At 54.0% G+C, this 19,312-nt stretch overlaps 1 protein-coding gene across 2 annotated transcripts in view; it reads left to right on the top strand.

The window, feature by feature from the left end:
* Positions 1–19,312, top strand: part of ECE1 (endothelin converting enzyme 1) — a 129,335-nt gene that overhangs the window by 92,664 nt on the left and 17,359 nt on the right. For both annotated transcript variants that reach the window (XM_070458871.1, XM_020874609.2), the window contains exons 8-14: positions 790–981; positions 7,778–7,920; positions 9,298–9,412; positions 15,299–15,409; positions 16,928–17,026; positions 17,631–17,708; positions 19,188–19,291. In XM_070458871.1, the coding sequence (XP_070314972.1) occupies positions 790–981; positions 7,778–7,920; positions 9,298–9,412; positions 15,299–15,409; positions 16,928–17,026; positions 17,631–17,708; positions 19,188–19,291 (842 nt within the window). The remainder of the gene's footprint in view (positions 1–789; positions 982–7,777; positions 7,921–9,297; positions 9,413–15,298; positions 15,410–16,927; positions 17,027–17,630; positions 17,709–19,187; positions 19,292–19,312) is intronic.

Genomic DNA, 19,312 nt, shown 5'->3' with positions numbered 1-19,312 from the left:
CCCCTCAGCTGTCATATGCGTATTATTTTTCCCTGGACTGTTTCAGAGGAGGAAATAAGGCTCAGAGATGCTGAGTGACCTGCTTAAGGTCACACAGCTGGCCGTCAGTGGTGAGGCTGAGATTCTCATCTAGATCCGCTGACTCCAAACCGCCTACTTTCCCCTCCCTCCCCCCGGCTGCCTCCCGTGATGTCCCAGGGAGACGTTGCCTGAGGTTCGTCATCTGTCCATTCATGATTCTGCCAGCTTGTATTGCGCAAGTGCATACTAAGTGCCTGATGCTGGGGAGACAGTGGTCTATAAGGCCAGCCTGCTTCCCGGCCCATGGGGCTTCGAGTCTAGGAGAGGAGGCAGATGTTAAATAACTCACCACCAGATTCGAGGCATAATGAGCAATTGTGCTAAGGGAAGGGCGAGCTGAGAAGGTAACCTGAGGGTCTAATTCAGATCTGGGGGCCTGGCAGAGCAGGGTGGTTCAGAAGTAGTGTGTTCCAAGACGAGAACTGAACGGTGGCCCCACTGGTGCCTTTCATGTAACGAGCATCCCAGAGGGAGTGTGGGCCGCGACAGCAGAGACCGACCCACGTGGGGCCCTGGGTGGGCCTTATCCTGGGGGCCATGGGGAGCCAGTGAAGGGGTATGCTGCCAAAACCATTCCTGAAGCTGGTTTCCTGGGTAGAACCCCCAGCTCCCTGGCTGCCCGCCCAGGGCTGAGCTGACTGCCCCGCAGCTTGTCCAGCAGGCAGCAGGTGGCAGCCGCTGATGGAAGTGGGGGGCTGGGTCCCGCAGGTGCTGACAGGATACCTGAACTATATGGTCCAGCTGGGGAAGCTGCTGGGCGGAGGGGCCGAGGACACCATCCGGCCCCAGATGCAGCAGATCCTGGACTTTGAGACGGCGCTGGCCAACATCACCATCCCCCAAGAGAAGCGCCGGGACGAGGAACTCATCTACCACAAAGTTACGGCAGCTGAGCTGCAGGTAGCCGAGCTGGCTGACGCGGAGGCTGGGGTGGCCGTGGGATTCAGGATGCAGGGCGCTGGGCTGGGGGCATGGACACCTCCTTCGCCAGAACAACCCCACGAAGCACAGGGGTGGTTGTTATCACCGATTCCCAGGTGGCACTGAGGCTCAGAGAGGCCGAGTTGCTGGCTGAAGGTCACGCAGCCGGTGACGCCAAAGCTGGTGTCTTGCTGTATTCCAGGCCGCTTTTCTGAAACCGTAGTTAGCTGGGGAGAGTCTGCGCTCGTGGCAATATTGAATCATAGTGATTGGGCGTGTCCATTCTCCCAAGCTCCTTGAGCCTGGCACATAGCAAATAAACACAGCAAATAAATCTGATGTCACCTTCCTTTTACCAAGCCAGGAGGTTAGGTGATGTGCCCAAGGCCTCCAGGCTTCTAAGTGGCAGAGGAGCTGGGACCCGGACTCAGGCTTGGCTCACTGGAGCTCTGCTCTTGATGATGCTCTTGACCATGACCCCTGCGGCCTCCTGGAGCTGTAGCAGGGTTGAGGTCAGCACTGAACGGCTCTCTACTGGGTGTAACCCATCTGAGAAGCCACTGTCTTCTCTGTAGATCAGTTCAGTTCAGTCCAGTCGCTCAGTCGTGTCTTACTCTTTGTGACCCTATGGACTGCAGCACGCCAGGCCTCCTCGTCCATCACCAACTCCCGGAGTTTACTCAAGCTCAAATCCATGGAGTCAGTGATGCCATCCAACCATCTCATCCTCTGTTGTCCCCTTCACCTCCTGCCTTCAATCTTTCCCAGCATCAGGGTCTTTTCCAGTGAGTCAGTTCTTTGCATCAGGTGGCCAAAGGATTGTAGTTTCAGCTTCACCATCAGTCCTTCCAAGTTAATATTCAGGATTGATTTCCTTTAGGATGGACTGGTTGGATATCCTTGCAATCCAAGGGACTCTCAAGAGTCTTCGCCAACACCACAGTTCAAAAGCATCAATTCTTTAGTGCTTAGCTTTCTTTATAGTCCAACTCTTACATCCATACATGGCTACTGGAAAGACCATAGCCTTGACTAGACAGACCTTTGTTGGCAAAGTAATGTTTCTGCTTTTTAATATGCTGTCTAGGTTGGTCATAACTTTCCTTCCAAGGAGCAGGTGTCTTTTAATTTCATGGCTGCAGTCACCATCTGCAGTGATTTTGGAGCCCAAAATAATAAAGTCTGTCACTGTTTCCGCTGTTTCCCCATCTATTTGCCATGAAGTGATGGGACCAGATGCCATGATCTTAGTTTTCTGAATGTTGAGCCTTAAGCCAACTCTTTCACTCTCCTCTTTCACTTTCATCGAGAGGCTCTTTAGTTCCTCTTCACTTTCTGCCATAAGGGTGGTGTCATCTGCATATCTGAGGTTATTGATACTTCTTGCAGTCTTGAGTCCTCTGTAGATCAGCCTCTACCAAAGTCTGCCCCCTGGTGGCTGTTTGGGACTTGCAGGTGATGAACTGGCCTCGATTCCGTCTTTTTTCTTTTTTCTTTTTTGTTTGTTTTTATTTACTTTTTTGGCTGCACGGGGTCTTAGCTGCAGCATGTGGTCTCTTTGGTTGCAGCTTGCAAACTCTTCATGGCAGCATGTGGGATCTAGTTCCCTGACCAGGGATGGAACCTGGATCTCCTGCATTGAGAGCATGGAGTCTTCACCACTGGACCCCTAGGGAAGTCCCCAGTTCCTTCTTTCTGGTTCGTGGCTTGTAGACCTTCCCCCAGGCCCCGGGGTCATAGAGGAGTCAGCAGAAAGGCCTCAATCAATCCTCCTGTTTCCTGCCATCGCTTGGCTCCCCCCCCAGGAAGGATGTCCAGGCCACCTCTGCCCACCAAGTCCTGCCCATCCATTCAAGTTCAGCTCATTTTCTTTCCTTTTCGGAAGAACACCTAGACCCCTGCCCCCTTTTCTGTCTCCATCTCTCCCTCCAACAAGCGTCTGTAGGACCACGCTGGGGCTGGGTTCTTGCCCTGTTTCTGGATGAGCTGGGGACACCAGCGAGGAAGCAAGCTCAATCTCATTGCCTCGAGCTTTGTGCAGAAGAGGCTGAGCCTTGGAGCTGGGGCCGGGTAGGGGGGTCTCACGCGGGGGTGAGTGGGAGCCAGGCTGCCCAGGTGTCCCGGGTGGGCACACAGCCCACACAAGCCTGCGGATGAGGGCCGGAGAGCCCGGCCTCCTTCCAGGTGCCAGCTGCCCTTCCGGTCCCCAGAGAAGCTGGCATCATGGGGAGCGGTGCTGAGTGGGTTGTTATGGAGATCAGAGGCCTGTGCTGGGCACCATCTGGCACTGTTTTTCCCTCTCCGAGGCCAGGAAGTCGAGGGAGATGCTGTTTGCTGATGCAACTTGATTTGGTTTGCTCCAGCTGCACGGTTCTCAGCCCAGAGGGGCTCCGGCGGTCCCTGTCCCCCCTACAGTGGTCACGAAGCCCGAGGGTGGCTGAGAAAGCAGTCGCCCTGGGTGCATCTGCCCCAGAGTGGCCTGCTGGCTCCACCCCCGGATGGCCTTTCACCATTTCAACAGGCTTTTGCTCTGTTCTTCCAAGTAGAAAGGAAAAGCTTTTCCTCCCCCCGCCCCCCCCCCCCAGCTGCAGGACTCCCCAGGTGGGGAGGATTTTAGCAGAGGCAGCAGCCTGGAGCGGTGTGAGCAGAGGATTGCCCCAGCCCAGTCCCACCACCAGCCTTGGGCAAGTCACATAACCCCCTCCTCCTTGAGCCTTGGTTTCCTTCCTTATAAAATGGGCTTTGCTCGCTCATCCACACCTGCCGTGTTCCAGGACACAGAGACAGAGGAGGGGCAGATCCTACCCTCGTAAGGGGCGTGGCTCTTACCCACCCTTTTTTTTCTTAAGATTTATTGTTTATATTTTTGACCGTGCTGGATCTTCGTCGTGGCTCACCTTCTCTAGTTGCAGCTAGCGGGACTGCTCTTGTGGTGCATGGGCTTCTCGTTGTGCTGGCTTCTCTTGTTAGAGCTCGCGGGCTCTAGAGCCCAGGCTTAACAGTTGTGGCGCACGGGCTTAGCTGCCCCGTGGCATGCGGGATCTTCCTGGGCCAGGCAGGGAACTGGACCCCTGCTGTGGCAGGCAGATTCTCAACCGCTTGACCACCAGGAAAGCCCAGTTCTTACCTTTAAGTCACAGAATTTTTGGAGGCCAGGTTCAAAGGTATGGAGTGTCTCCAAAGGGATGGGTACATATTACAAAATGATGTCTAAGTGTTTAAAGAAGTGGTGGACAGCTGAAGCCTGGTGTGCTGGATGAGAATCTGCCTGCCCTGCCCTGCCCGTGGGGTTGCATGATGATGAGATGAGGCAAAGGCTGAGATCTCAAACTTTGCAGGCTGGCCTGCAGTTTGAACATGCGACAGTCATCGTTCTTAGTACTGTTCCTGCATCATCAGTGATGATAGCCCATGTCTCCGGCTCTAAACCAATTTGACTCATTTCACCCTTGGACAGGAGAGGATGTCTTTTTGTTCCTTGGTATCTGGAAATGTAGTCTTCTTCCTACACTTCAAGGGGACTCAGGAGTGGGTGCCCCAGCCTTTCACAGTGTGGTTCTAAGAAGCTATGGCCAGTTCCAGGCCAGCCCCCAGCAGCAGAGTCTGAATTGAGGACCACGAATCAAACCTCCTTCTGCGGCTTCTCTAAGGGGCCCGAGGACCTTCCTATTCCTTCCTAGGACCGTCCACATCAAAAATTGACTGGGAATGAGCCCCATTCTCTGATCTAAATTCTCTAGCTGAGGTGGAATCTGGGAGCATGCGTTCTTTCCCTTTGCAAGCCTCCTTGAGCTGGGGGCTTGGTGACCAGCAGGACTTTTTTTCGGCAGCAAGTGTGGAAAACAGAGCTCATCTGTGTACCTCGAAGGCTTAGAGTCACAAGTGGAAGGTCCTGATTAGTTAAAACAGCTGTCTCCATGGACACTGACCTAGGCACACGAGCTTTAAGTTAGGTGTTCGCTAAAGCAATAAAGAGTGAAAATTTTGGTAAACAGCACACACCTTATTTCAGAGTGATGGGAATTTACCTGCCCAGAACCCCTGCTCTCCCTAAAAGAACAGGCTTGTGTTAAGTACATAGGGATTTATCATCACCTGTATCTCTACCCTGATCGGAGCCCCAGTCACCAGCAGTTGTATAAAGCTCTTGTTAATTGTGTGAACAGTGACATTTTGTCAACTTGGCTATTCTCCCAGGGGTCTTTGCCAGCAAGTCACGCAGTCACATGGCACTAAGTGTTGGGCTCTGTCTGACCAGCTCACCTGGACACCATCACGTTTTGCAGCCACAGAAATTTGAGGGGGAGCCCCAGAGGTTACTTGCTTAAGGAGCTCCTGCCAGGAAAAGAGAGTGGAATGGACAAGCTGGGGAAAAAAGAAGCTCGATTTGTTGAGTGAGCTGTCCCAAGAGGCACTTGGCAGGGATTGTTGTCTCCATTGAAAGAAAGCCTGTGGAGTGACTTGAGGCTCATGGTAGGCACCCCAGTCCAGGTCTCACTCAGGACACGGCTCTTAATATGTATTTATTTATTTATTTGGCTATGCTGGGTCTTAGCTGTGGCATGTGGGACCTAGTTCCCTGACCAGGGATTGAACCCAGGGCCCTTGCCTCGGGAGCATGCCACTAGACCACCAGGAAAAAGTCCCTGAGAGCCATCCACTAAATGTTTCCCAGCTCACCCCTGCCCACAGGACTGGCCCCCTTCTGTCCTTGGAGGTCCTTGCTCCCCAGCCGCTGAGCTGCCCTTTAAAACCAGAGAGACGGTCAAGTGGGAGGTCTCCATGGCTGCCTGTGTCACTGAAGGCCTTGTAAGTATTTACCAGCCAGTTATGGGTCCATCAGTGTGACAGGTTGAGTTCACTTTCTTAATTGATCTTCCCGTACGAAGGCCATTTATAATGCAACTCTCACTTCCTTAATTTGTCTTTGCACTTTGCCCATTTTCAAGGGAACAAAGAACAGAATTTGGAATCAGTCCCAGTTCCACTCTTGGGAGCCTTGGAGCAATGATTGCAAAGCTAATCAATGATTATAATAACTAACATTGATTGAGTGCTTGCTCCATGCCAGATACCATTGATATTAGAAGCATTTTTACTGTAACACAGGATATGTCGTCCTGAAAATCCTTTCTTTCTGTAAAATTATAGGACTAAAAATAACAGAACATATGGGGGAAATAGGACTAGAGCAAACCATTCGAAAGTTGTGTAACTTTAGGACATCATGCTAAGTGAAATAAGCCAGTCACACAAGGACAAATACTGCCTAGTTCCGCTTACATGAGCTACGGAGTAGTCAGACTCACGGACTGAAGGTGGAATGGTGGTTGCCCAGGGCTGGGGCTGGGGAGATCCTGTTTAATAGAGTCAGTTTCAGTTTTGCAAGATGGAGTCTGGGGATGGATGGTGAATGTACTTAATGCCATAGGTAAGGTGGTAAATTTCACGTTATGTACATTTTACCATAATTATTTAAAATGTAGCATGACTTTGTAATCAAAACACTCCCAAGACAGTAACTGGAACCTTGGGAGAGAGCTCGGCATGGCTGGAGGCTGCCTGGGGAGTGGAATGGCACTCCCGGCTGTGGACACCAAGACCCTACAGACAGACAGACAGACAGACAGACAGGAGCTGTGTGTGTAAGTGGGCTGCCATTCGGCTGGCCCTGGGCAAGTGCAGCCCTCTGGGAGCTGAGTTATGCAAAGCAGGCATGTGCCCCTGTGGGGACAGAGCCCTGGGTGCAGGTGAGCCGACCGGCGTCCCGTGTGTGTCTCCCTTTCTTGCTGAGGTTGACATCCTACACTTGCTTTTCCAGCTTCCAAGCCTGAGAAAAACTCCCCTGTGGACCAAAGCACTCCACACGCTCTGTGGCCGTCGTTCTTGAAATTGACAATCATGTAGAGGACCGATCATGTAGAAACTAGTGAATGTTACAGAAGCACTTGTTGGGTTGAACAGATGAGGTTAAGTTGTTTAATCCCTGCATTAACCCTATGGGATGGTTTCTGTGAAGATAAGCCTCACTTTTCAAGATCCTGAGGCACAGAAAGTGAAGTGTTAGTCTCTCAGTCGTGTCTCTTTGTGACCCCATGGACTGTAGCTGGCCACAGACTCCTCTGTCCATGGAATTCTCCAGGCAAGAATACTGGAGTGGGTTGCCATGCCTTTCTCCAGGGGATCTTCCCGACCCCGGGATTGAACCTGGGTCTCCTGCTCTGCGGGCTGATTCTTTACCGTCTGAGGCACCAAGGAAGCCCTTGAAGCACAGGGGGCTTCATCGTCTTACCTGGGATGACACAGCTAGTAAGAGCATGAACCCGGGCAGTTTGGCTCCAGGCTCTGCACGCCCCCATGACACGCCACTCTGAGGCTGTTTCTTCATCAGTAAAGTGGGGATAATGGTACCGACCACCCAGGCCTGTTAGGCAGCCTGGCTGAGAGAGGACGTGTGCCACCCGCAGTGGCTCCTGGCGTTGGAGGCCCTGACCGGCATCTGCTGCTTCCGTCCTCGTGTCTGCTCTTCTTCAGATCTCAAGTGACCGATCGGCGTTCAGCGCCTTGAATGGGTCCTTCTGTGTAACGGGACTCTGCCAGCGGTCAGCCAGGCCTGGGCCTGACGTCTGCCCAGTGCACTCTCAGCCAGCGCCCGCCTCTCCCGCTTTGTTGGTGGGTGGGGAGAGGGGGCTCCTTCTTCAGAAGAGCGACCTGGAGACCTGGGCTCTGAAGAGAGGCAGCCCAGCCAGAGTCACCCTGTCCGCTTTCCTTCCAGACCTTGGCGCCGGCCATCAACTGGCTGCCCTTCCTCAACACCATCTTCTACCCCGTGGAGATCAATGAGTCAGAGCCGATTGTCATCTACGACAGAGAATACCTGAGCAGGGTGTCCACCCTCATCAACAGCACAGACAAATGGTGAGGGCACCCAGCGCCCGGGGACGGGCCCCTCTGCTCAGCCAGGACAGGGGCACGCTGGCCCGGGACATCGGCCCGCGGGCTGGCTTTTTTTTTTTTAATATTTATTTGGCTGCGCTGGGCCTTAGTTGCAGCACTTGGATGGTTTTAGTTGCAGTATGTGGCATCGAGTTCCCCAACCAGGGTTCGAACCGGGGCCCCTGCTTTGGGAGTACAGAGTCTTAGCCACTGGGCCACTGGGGAGGTCCCCTGGGCTGGCTCTTCTGAGAGGCTGCAGGACACCCTGTCTCCTCCACCGGCCCCCTTGGTAGCCTGGGGCACGTTTCTTTCCAGCTTCATCGGGTTCATCTTCCTCATCCATGAAGTGAAGATACAAATAGCACTTACCACACAGGGTTGTTGTGAGAACTGAGTGAAACAATTGGTGTGAAGTGTGTTAACACAGTGCCTGACCCCGAATGGGACTCAGTAAATGTTCGCTAACACTTTTAGTTAATATTTATGATTGTTTTTAATTTTAAAGATTTGTTGTAGGGAATTCCCTGATGATCCAGTGGTTAGGACTCTGGGCTTCCATGGCAGGGTCCCAGGTTCAATTCCTGGCCAGGGAGTGAAGATCCCACGATCCTTGTGGTATGGCCAAATAAAAAGGACGTGTTATAGAAAATTTTTAAACTACAGAAAAAAGGCAACAAAAATTAAAATTGCCCAGAGCGCCATTGTTGATCTTATGGGGGGTGTGTGTGTGTGTGTTTGTGTGTGCATTTGTAGAGAGAAGCTTGGATATGTAAGTGAGAGAAAGAGAGAGATGGATGTTCTAATACATCATTCCTTCTTTTTCCCCATCATTGTAACCACATGGATCGTTTGCCTTTCCTTAACATTTATCATAAACATCTCCCCATGGCAACCCAGGCCCTCTGCACATCTCATTTAACTCCATGATAGTCCATCGAGTATAAATATGATTATTTATTCACCATTCCCTGTTGTCAGACATTTGGTTGGTTCCGGTTTGAGGCTGGATGTTCATTATAGTGCACACCCTGTGTGTGTGACGGTGACTTGCCTACAAAGGTGGTATCAGCCCCGATGACTGTCTGCGCTCCGGGGGCGGGGGCAGGGAGAGCTCCCATTCATGGAGGCTTGGGCCTGGCCGGTCAGAGCGCCCTTCCCCGCCCACCCTGTTCGGGGGCCCTTTCCCATCGCTGGCCTCCTGGCCGGGACATCCTCAAGCTCTGGAAGTGCCACCCTTCCCCTGCTTTGGGCGGGCGGCGCCCACCACCCCGAGCGCGTGTCTGTGGCCCCTCGAGGTCGGCGGGGGGCTTGCTGCGTCCGCCCCGGGCACGTCTGAGCCTGTCTGTGCTCCTGCTGCAGCCTGCTGAACAACTACATGATCTGGAACCTGGTACGGAAGACAAGCTCCTTCCTCGATCAGCGCTTCCAGGACGCCGACGAGAAGTTCATGGAAGTCATGTACGGGACCAAGAAGGTGAGCCTGGCAGCGTGCGTTTCCCCCGCTCACGCTGAGTGCCTGCTGGGCACCAGGCCCTGGAGCTCACAGGGAGGGAGGTGCCAGGCTGCGGAGGAAGAGGGCCACCCCAGGGGTCCGCCTGGTGTCCGCCAGCGCGTGGGAGGGGACCTGAGGCAGCGGGGTGGCCAGGAGCCCCCAGGAAGGGGCGGTTACACTGAGTCTTCAGGTATAAGGGCTTCCTTCCCAGGAGGCTCAGCGGCAAAGAATCCACCTGCCAAGGAGGAGACTTGAGTTCGATCCCTGGGTCGGGAGGACCCCCCAGAAGAAGGAAATGGCAACCCACTCCAGTATTCTTGCCTGGGAAATCCCGTGGACAGAGGAGCCTGGTGGGCTACGGCCCACGGGGCCGCAAAGAGTCAGACATGACTAAACTACAAGTATAAAGTAGACCCAGAGGTTTAGCTAATTTACTGCAAAAAGTGGCTTCGGTTCTCTCGCTGCTGACTTCTCAGGTGCGATGGGTCTAAGGCTTTCCTCGTGTAAGAGCGCTCACGTGACTGTCACATCCCTGCAGGGTGGGTACCACCCTCAGCCGCCTTTTACATAGGGGCTCTCCAGCTCCAATAATCCTGCTTCTTCCCCATACATATAAAACCCTTGGAGCAGCCCCCCTGACTCCTGGAAAGTATGATACCAGTGTCCACTGATGTTATTCTCCTCCCAGGCCCCAGTTCAGGGAGTCTCTGCTACTTTAAATGCCCCGCTGTGACGCCTGCCCACCAGCTACTTCCACCTTCTCCAGGAAGCGGAGGTCATCTCTGTCTGTCGTGGCCACCTACTATGTGCCCACTGACCCGTGCCACTGTCTACTCCGAGTCCACTGTGCCCACACTGAGGTGGGGGCTGTGCCCGAGGCCCCCGTGTCTGCTGAGGGAGCTGGTAGAAACGGATCAGCCCTCGCAGGTGCGGAGGGGACCCCGAAGCCGAGAGGTACCCCATCCGCAGAGCAGGAGAGGCTGGAGAGCCAAGCCTTTGGCCAGCGTGGCCTGCCCCCACCCAGGACCACAGCTTGCAAGACCCCAGGGGGCAGGCACAGCTAGCTCCCCAGGGCTCTGCCCCGCCACCCTGCCCAGAGTCCAGGGGAGTGGGCGGGGCCAGATCAGGACTCATGGGATGGCAGGATGTGGGTCTCAAAGTTCCTCCTGGGGCAGGGTTCTCCGTGTCCCTCTCTCTGGTGGGAAGGGGGCTGAGGAACAAGCCCTGATCCTGATGAGAGGGGCTCCTATACTATAGTATAGTCCAGGCTCCTCTGTCCAAGGGATGCTCCAAGCGAGAATACTAGAGTGGGTTGTCATTCCCTTCTCCAGGGGTTCTTCCCAATGCAGGGATTGAACCCAGCTCTTCTGCATCGCAAGCAGATTCTTTACTGTCTGAGCCGCCTGGCAGTTTTGTAAGTGGAGAGTGGCTTTCAAACCCAGCACGTCTGATTCCACAGCCTGTGCTTCTAAGCTCTGTACCACTCAGCTTCGCTCTGCAGGAACCAAAAGTCACGACTGAGCATCCTGAGAGTTGCCAGGGGCAGCAGGTGGGGAGGGCAGAGTGAGGAGTTGTCAAACAGCTGCAGAGTTTCAGATCTGCAAGGTGAGAAGTTCTGGAGATGGGTTGCACAACCGGTAAATATAACACTGCTGGACTTTATACTTAGAGTTCGTTGGGCCAGGCTCAAAGTGCAGCTGCCGCTCTGACCAATGAGATGCTGAGAGCTGGTGGGACACACGGAGGCCTGGGCAGAGGCAGGGGCGGCTGGGAGATCCTGAAGGTGCGAACGAGGCTCTGGGCCGGGGGTCACTGGATGCCCCCGGATGGAGGGATGGAAGATACTGCCTATCTGTTTCTCCTTCTCCAGCCCTCCTCACCCCCCGTCATGACTGCTCCTGGGTCCTGGCCGGGTCCGCCCAACTTATGTCCAGCACAGCTCAAATCACAGCTCCACTATGTGACCTTGGGGAGTCCTGGTGCCTCTCTGAGCCTCCGTTTTCTCATCTGTTCTTTGGGATCATTCCTGACCTCATCTCACAGGACCCTGGGGAATGGCCTCCATGTGGGAAAACACTTTTAATTCCCTAAAGATTTATAGAGCGTCCTGTTGTCCATCGATATAGGGAGATAATAATGCAGAACTTTGCGTCAGAAGATCTGAATTTACAACCACAAAACCTTTTTTGTATATAATTTTATTTATGTATTTTTGGCTGCTCCGGGTCTTCCGTTGCTGTGTGTAGGGGCTTTCTCTAGTTGCAGTGCTCTGATTTCTGGCTGTGGTGACTTCTCTTAGTGGGGAGCACGGACTCGAGGTACACGGGCTTCAGTAGTTGTGGCACACGGGCTTAGTTGCCCTGTGGCATGTGGGATCTTCCCAGACCCGGGATTCAACCCATGTCCCCTGCCTTGACAGGCAGATTCTTTACCGCTGGACCAGCAGGGAAGTTCCTAACCACACAGTTCAGTTCAGTTCAGTTGCTCAGCCGTGTCTGACTCTTTGCGACCCCATGGTCTGCAGCATGCTAGGCCTCCCTGTCCATCACCAGCTCCCAGAGTTTAACTCAAACTCATGCCCATTGAGTCGGTGATGCCATCCAACCATCTCATCCTCTGTTGTCCCCTTCTCCTCCTGCCCTCAATCTTTCCCAGCATCAGGGTCCAAGAGACTCTCAAGAGTCTCCTAACCACACAGCCTTGGGCAGAGCACTTCATTAGATCAAGGAGTTTAGTCTTTCTCTCTGTAAAATGGAATAACTCATCACTGCCCTGTTTACCAGAGGGCTGACTGGGATTACGCAGGGGGATCCGCACAAAGTCTGCTCTAAAGGGTACCACATTCCACAAAGGAGCACAGAGAGAACCTGCCTCGTAGGGTTGTATGAGGGGTCTAGGGGACAGGGCCCAGAACCCAGTGCAATTCAATTGCTCAGTCGTGTCCGACTCTGCGACTCCATGGACTAGAGCACGCCAGGCCTCCCTGTCCATCACCAACTCCCAGAGCTTACTCAAACTCATGTCCATCTAGTCAGTGGTGCCATTCAACCATCTCATTCTCTGTCATCCCCTTCTCCTCCTGCCCTCAATCTTTCCCAGCATCAGGGTCTTTTCTAATGAGTCAGCTCTTCGCATCAGGTGGTCAGAGTATTGGAGTTTCAGCTTCAGCATCAGTCCTTCCAATGAACACCTAGGACTGAACTGCTTTAGGATGGACTGGTGGATCTCCTTGCAGTCCAAGGGACTCTCAAGAGTCTTCTCCAACACCACAGTTCAAAAGCATCAGTTCTTCAGTGTGCAGCTTTCTTTATAGTCCAACTCTCACATCCACACATGACTACTGGAAAAGGTCAGTATAGCTTTGACTAGACGGACCTGTGTTGGTGAAGTAATGTACCCAGTAGACGTTTAATAAGCATTAACTACTGTCGCTGATGCTGTTAAGCTTGTTGTGCGTCTGCTTCTTCCCCCAGATGTTCTGGGTGCTTCAGCTGAGCTGCTTGAGGGCAGGACCCAGCACTGTCAGGGCACAGCTGAACTGCTCAGAGAACACTGGCTGTGTGAATTAATGAGCGCAGACCTGAACGGATGGGTCAACGCAGAGAGTCCCCTGAGAAGACAGTGAGTAAGACCTGTCCCATCATCCAGCTGCCCCAGCCTGGAGCCGTCACAGAACCCAGAGCTGCAGTGCTCTGGTCCCGACCTCCTGAGCGACCAGCCTCTGCAGCTGGGGCAGGTGGGGCACAGGGCTGGGGGAGTTTAAGTGGATTTAACAGCCAGGAAGTGAAAGAGCTTAGGAAAGGCCGCAGGGCCTTTTTCTTTCTTCCCTCTGGTGTGTAAGAAACTTTTAAGCTAAAGCATAATTTGTTATTGTTTTTGTTTGGTGGCTAAGCCCTGTCTGACTCTTCTGCGACCCCATGGACTACAGGCCATCAGGCTCCTCTGTCCATGGGATTTCCCAGGCAGGAATACTGGAGTGTGTTGCCATTTCCTTCTCCAGGGGATCCTCCCAACCCAGGGATGCAACCTGAGTCTCCTGCTGGGCAGGTGGGTTCTTTGCTGAGCCACCTGGGAAGCCCAGCTCTAGTTTACATACAGGTAGATGGGGAGACAGGGGAAACAATGAGAGGCTTTATTCTGGGGGGCTCTAAAAATACTGCAGATGGTGACTGCAACCATGAGATTCAAAGACACTTACTCCTTGGAAGAAAGTTATGACCAACCTAGATAGCATATTAAAAAGCAGAGCCATTACTTTGCCAACAAAGGTCTGTCTAGTCAAACCTATGGTTTTTCCAGTAGTCCTGTATGAACGTGAGAGTTGGACTGTAAAGAAAGCTGCACGCTGAAGAACTGATGCTTTTGAACTGTGGTGTTGGAGAAGACTCTTGAGAGTTCCTCGGACTGCAAGGACATCCAACCAGTCCATCCTAAATGAAATCAGTCCTGAATATTCATTGGAAGGACTGATGCTGAGGCTGAAACTCCAATACTTTGGCCACCTGATGTGAAGACCTGATTCATTAGAAAAGACCCTGATGCTGGGAAAGATTGAAGGCGGGAGGAGAAGGGGGCGACAGAGGATGAGATGGTTGGATGGCATCACCAACTCGATAGACATGAGTTTGAGTAAACTCTGAAAGTTGGTGATAGACAGGGAGGCCTGGTGTGCTGTGGTCCATGGGGTTGCAAAGAGTTGGACATGACTGAGTGACTGAACTGAACTGAACGGACTAAAAATGTGTACATTAAGTATGCAGTTCAGTGAGAGTTGACAAATGAAATCGCTCCTGCTACCACCAGCCCGATCAAGGTAGAGAGTGTGTCCATCACCCATGTGTCCAGAGTGCTCTGTGTAGGAGGTTCCCTTGCACCCCCATCGGTGCCCCCACCAGCCCTGCCCACCCGGAGGTGGGTGTAGATGGAACCACACGCCGTGTGAGCGTCTTTTGCTCAGCGTAACGGCACTGGAATTCATCCACGCTGTGTCATCCGCCGCCCCTTCTCCTTTTGTTGCCGAGTGGTGTGCTGCTGTATAAAAATGCCACATTTTGTTTGTCCATCTGCCTGTCGACGGGCATTTCATTTGTTTTCGGTTGATGGCTATAATGAAGCAGGCTGCGCTGAGTCTGGGTGGTTTTCACCACCTGTTCTTCCTAGTTAAGAGGACCCAGCTTCCTCTGCAGCGCAGCGGTTGTATGAGCAGGGCCACCGCCTGTGGTCACGCGGACTGTCCACAAAGGCGGCCTGGGTGGGCGAGCGGGCAGCGCTGAGCCCAGCATGGGTGCTTGCCCCAGGCCTGGCTCCGTGAGGCTCCAGCCCAGCTGCCCCGTCTCCAGCCTCCAGCGCGTCCTGTGGGCTGGCGGGCTTGTGGGTGAGACCGAGGTCGGATGAATACGTCCAAGTCCCGCAGGGTCCCGATGGCGGCTCTTTCTCCAAGAGGCTTTAAATGGGGCTGCAGCCCTTCTGGGGTTTTCTGTTACTTGAGGGGTAGAAAGGGAACTTCCTAAGGTTCTTTGCGACCAGGATCCTTAGCATCCTCCAGGAGAGAGGAGTGGCGTGGGGTATGGAGTCCGGCATGTCATGGTTCCGGCGGCGGGGGCCTCTGGACCAGCGGCTTCCCCTTGCGGACTGTCTGCATCCTCATCTGCCTCCGGGGTCTGTTTTGGTGGCTCTGTAGGACACATCGGCATCTGTGGAGCGCACTGCAGGAAGCGGTGGATGGCAGGGATTAGGGTGATCCCCGGGCCTAAAATAACTTCCGCTGCAGGAAAAGTCTCCCTTCAGTTCTGGACGGAAGCACGGACCCCGCTGTCCCGCCTCCCGGACAGACAGTGCCAAGAAACCCCTCTGACTTGTGTTTTCCAGACCTGTCTTCCCCGCTGGAAGTTTTGCGTGAGTGACACAGAGAACACCCTGGGCTTCGCCCTGGGCCCCATGTTCGTCAAAGCGACCTTCGCCGAGGACAGCAAGAACATAGTAAGTGCCCCCGCGCGCGGAGGCCGTGACGTCACACCCGCCACCCCCGTGAGCCCGCCAGGCCGCGCTCTCATCTGCTCTGGACCAGCCCTCCCCTGGGCCTGGGCTCCAGCCCTAACTCCAAGGTTCCACTTTCTAAAGCCTTGCGTAATCTGAGTTACCTACAGTAGAGAGTACGATCACAGGGGCAGGTCCTTTATGGGATTTCATGTAGCCCTCCTGGCTTCCCAGGGAGGTTGGTCTAGCCATCTCCACCTCCAAGGGTAGGCAGGCCCAGAGGGGTCATGTTGGCAGAACCCCTTGACATGAAATGATGGCGGGCAGAGGACACCCGTGGCTGAGCATCCGGAGACAGCCGGGCCCCAGCCCGGATGCCGGCTTTATCTCTTCCTGGTGGGGGGTCTTGGGACAATACTCTGACCCCATGGACATGGAGGTGGGTGCATCCATCCTGCAGGCGGAGACTGAATGGCATTGTGCACGTGGAGAGCAGCTGGCACAGAGTAAGGGCTCAGGGAGCGGTAGCTGCTGTGTCATTCTTGTTGTGGTTCAGTCGCTAACTTGTGTCCAACTCTTTGCGACCCCACAGACTGCAGCACGCCAGGCTTCCCTATCCTTCACCACTTCCCAGAGTTTGCTCAAACTCATGTCCATCGAGTCGGTGATGCCATCCAACCATCTCACCCTCTGTTGTCCCCTTCTCCTCTTGCCCTCAGTCTTTCCCAGCATCAGGGTCTTTTCCAAAGAGTTGGCTCTTCGCGTCAGGTGGCCAGAGTATCGGAGCCTCAGCTTCAGCATCAGTCGTTCCAATGAACATTCAGGCTTGATTTCCTTTGGTCCCATTTTTATTACTAACTCTAACTGCACAGATTTTTATTTGCAGTCAGAGGTTAGCAAACTGACTCAAACCTCTTACATGACCTTCCTGTTAGTGGCAGAGATGCAGATTCTGAGTCGAGTTCTGTCTGTCTCCAGTCTGTCTGCTCCTCCTGCTGCCCGACTCCCCCTTCCTCTGCTCCGGAGTCTTTTTCAGCCTCTGGATCTGCTTTTGACATTCATCTCCAGCCTGAACAGAGTCTTTCTGGACCCACCCCTCAGAACTCGGCTTCTCTAGATTTTAAAGCCCAGCCCATCCGAAAGGAATTCCATCATCTGATACCTCTGAGAACAGCTATATGTCCTAACATCTCTGAAAAGAATAGCAGGGCATGGCGCTCAGTAAAGGCACTGATAAGTCCTGCCATAAGAGTCTTTTCCAGTGTTCCCAGAGCTTGCCCTGAGTGTAAGTGACCAGGGAGCCCTGTTTATAGAAATCTACCTCATCTCACAGGATGCTAGCATTCAGAGGAAGGAGGTTGGGGGACCGAGGCTGTGGACCCCCTTCCTCAGCCCAGCACCTCGGAGCATGAGGCCTGGAGCCAGGATCTGAGTTTAGGCTCTGGCCCCGCGGCATCCTTCTCCAGGAGATGTCCGCTGCCCATGGGAAAGTTCAGTGCCCACACCTGACTGTCTCCTCAGGCCAGCGAAATCATCCTGGAGATCAAGAAGGCATTTGAAGAGAGCCTGAGCACCCTGAAGTGGATGGATGAAGATACTCGGAAATCGGCCAAGGAAAAGGTGAGGCTGGCCGGGAGCTGGGAGGGGCCCCGCACAGAGGGCAGCGACCTCAGAGGAGGAGGTGGACGAAGGAGGGACTGGCTCTATCCGGTGAGCCCAGGACGGATGCCGCGGGCAGTCCAGCGCGATGGCGGGAGAGCCGTGAACACATGGCTCGGATTAATGACTGGGTGGAAACAGACCGTGCTAAGTGTGCAAGGGAGGGACTTCCCTGGTGGCCCAGTGGCTGAGACTCTGCGATCCCACCGCTGGAGGCCCGGACTCAATCCCTGTTTGGGAAACTTGATCCCTCCTGCTGCATCTAAGACCTAGCACAGCCAAATAAATATAATTAAAGAAAAAAGTGTGTGCAGGGGAGAGGTGCAGAGCGATGTGACAGTGGATTGGACATGGTCCAGAGCAGCAGGCAGGCCACGGAAAGCTTCCTGGGAGAGCTGACATTGAGGCAGAGATCCCAAGGATAAGCAGAAGTTAGACAAGAGAAAGGGCCGTGAAAGCCCTGAGTGGGGAGGAGCCTGGCCACTTTCCCTGGGCCCCGACCTTGAGCCCGCCACCCACAGAGCCCTGCTGGGTGCTCACTGTCCTCCGTGTCTCTCCTGCCCAGGCGGACGCGATCTACAACATGATAGGCTATCCCAACTTTATCATGGACCCCAAGGAGCTGGACAAAGTGTTCAATGACGTGAGTGGCTCCCTTGCCTTCTGCCCCCTTGCATTCCTGAAATGCCCCTGGGGGGCAGGGATGGGGCAGAGGCTGATCTGGGTGGGCTGCTGGAGGCACCATGACTGTCAAGACGTCTTGAGATGAAGTGGTGTGGGGTCTGGGGATGGACTGGGCACCAGGGGGCCAATCTCTCCTCCTTCCTCCCTGGGGCCAACCAGTGGCCCCTGCCCCCTAGGACCCACCAGCAGCCCTTGGCCAGCACAGCACAGTCCACTCCATTCAATGAGTGGGAGTTAATGAGGGAGGGGGTCAACCAGATGATAGAAGGCATAGAGATAATCTGCATCCCTAAAAGCATCAGAGTGGAGCCCCTAAACCTCCCAGCCCCCAGAGAAACCTGGACCTGCCTCCTGTCCCCTGGCTTCTCCCCACCTCCCCAGAGAAACCTGGACCTCTTGTTCAGACTTTGAAATGCTAATGGAAAGGAGGAAGCTTAAACCCCAGATGCACGTTTAAGCTTAATTTAGGCAGCAGGGTAGTTGATACGTCCCTGGTGGTTAGAGCTTTGGGCAAATCACTCCGTTAAGTGGATTGTGCTTCTGCCCCGAACGTTTTATACCATGTAATTGAAATTTGTGAATTCAGGCATTTGTGAAATTATAATAACCTCTCATTATGGTTATATTTAAAACCTGAGAATATGAAAATTACGGCTGAGAATATGGGACTCATCCACAGCCTTTTTCCTTGAGAGTAATTTTAGATGCTCCAGGGTATCATGATACGAGATGAGGGGCTCCTGGAGACAGCCCAGGCAGACCCTGTCTGGATTAGAGTCTGGACCCCAAGCGCCTGGCCTTTCACTGGAGCCCTGATGTAGAGAGCAGGTCTGAGAGAACCTCACACCTGTGGCAAGAGCCGAAAGGCCAGGCTGAGTGGGGAGGAAGGGGTGCAGGCATGCCTGCACCCTAATAGTTCACAGATCCCCCTGGATTTATGAGATCTGTGCTGGCCCGTGTGGCAGCTACTAGCCACAGATCCCTACTTTAGTGAATTAAAATCAATTAGTTCATTAAATTAAAAGGTTGCGCTCACCACATTTGAAATGAGCTAGAGCCACATGCGGCTGATGTCGACCATACCTGACAACACACGTATAGAGCCTGGCCATCATCGCAGAAATTTCTGGACCCTGCTGGACGTACGTGCCAAGGCCCTGGCACGATGGCAGGGGCTTCCTGTTGCCCCGAGGCCCTGCTGGGCCGCCCCAGGTGAAGCTCTTACTGTGTCCTTGAAGGGAGAGGACGCCAGCCCCCGGCCAGGATGAGGGCCAAGGGAAGAGCCCCAGCCTGCAGCCCCGAGCCCCCCGTTTTTGTCTGCCCTGAGGATCAGTGCCCCGGCCACGCGGGGTTTCAGCCTTCTCGGTTTTAGAAGACGGGCTTTGCGTCCGAGGCCCTGAGCGTGCTCTGACCCTGTGGCTTGCTCCCTCCTGCATAGTACACCGCCGTGCCAGACCTCTACTTCGAGAACGCCATGCGGTTTTTCAACTTCTCCTGGAGGGTCACTGCCGACCAGCTCCGGAAAGCGCCCAACAGAGATCAGTGAGTCTCCGGGCCTCGCTG

The sequence above is a fragment of the Odocoileus virginianus genome, chromosome 30 (assembly GCF_023699985.2).
Source record: "Odocoileus virginianus isolate 20LAN1187 ecotype Illinois chromosome 30, Ovbor_1.2, whole genome shotgun sequence".
NCBI lineage: Eukaryota > Metazoa > Chordata > Mammalia > Artiodactyla > Cervidae > Odocoileus > Odocoileus virginianus.
Note: the sequence above shows the minus strand (reverse complement) of the source record. Positions and strands in the feature narration are given on the sequence as shown.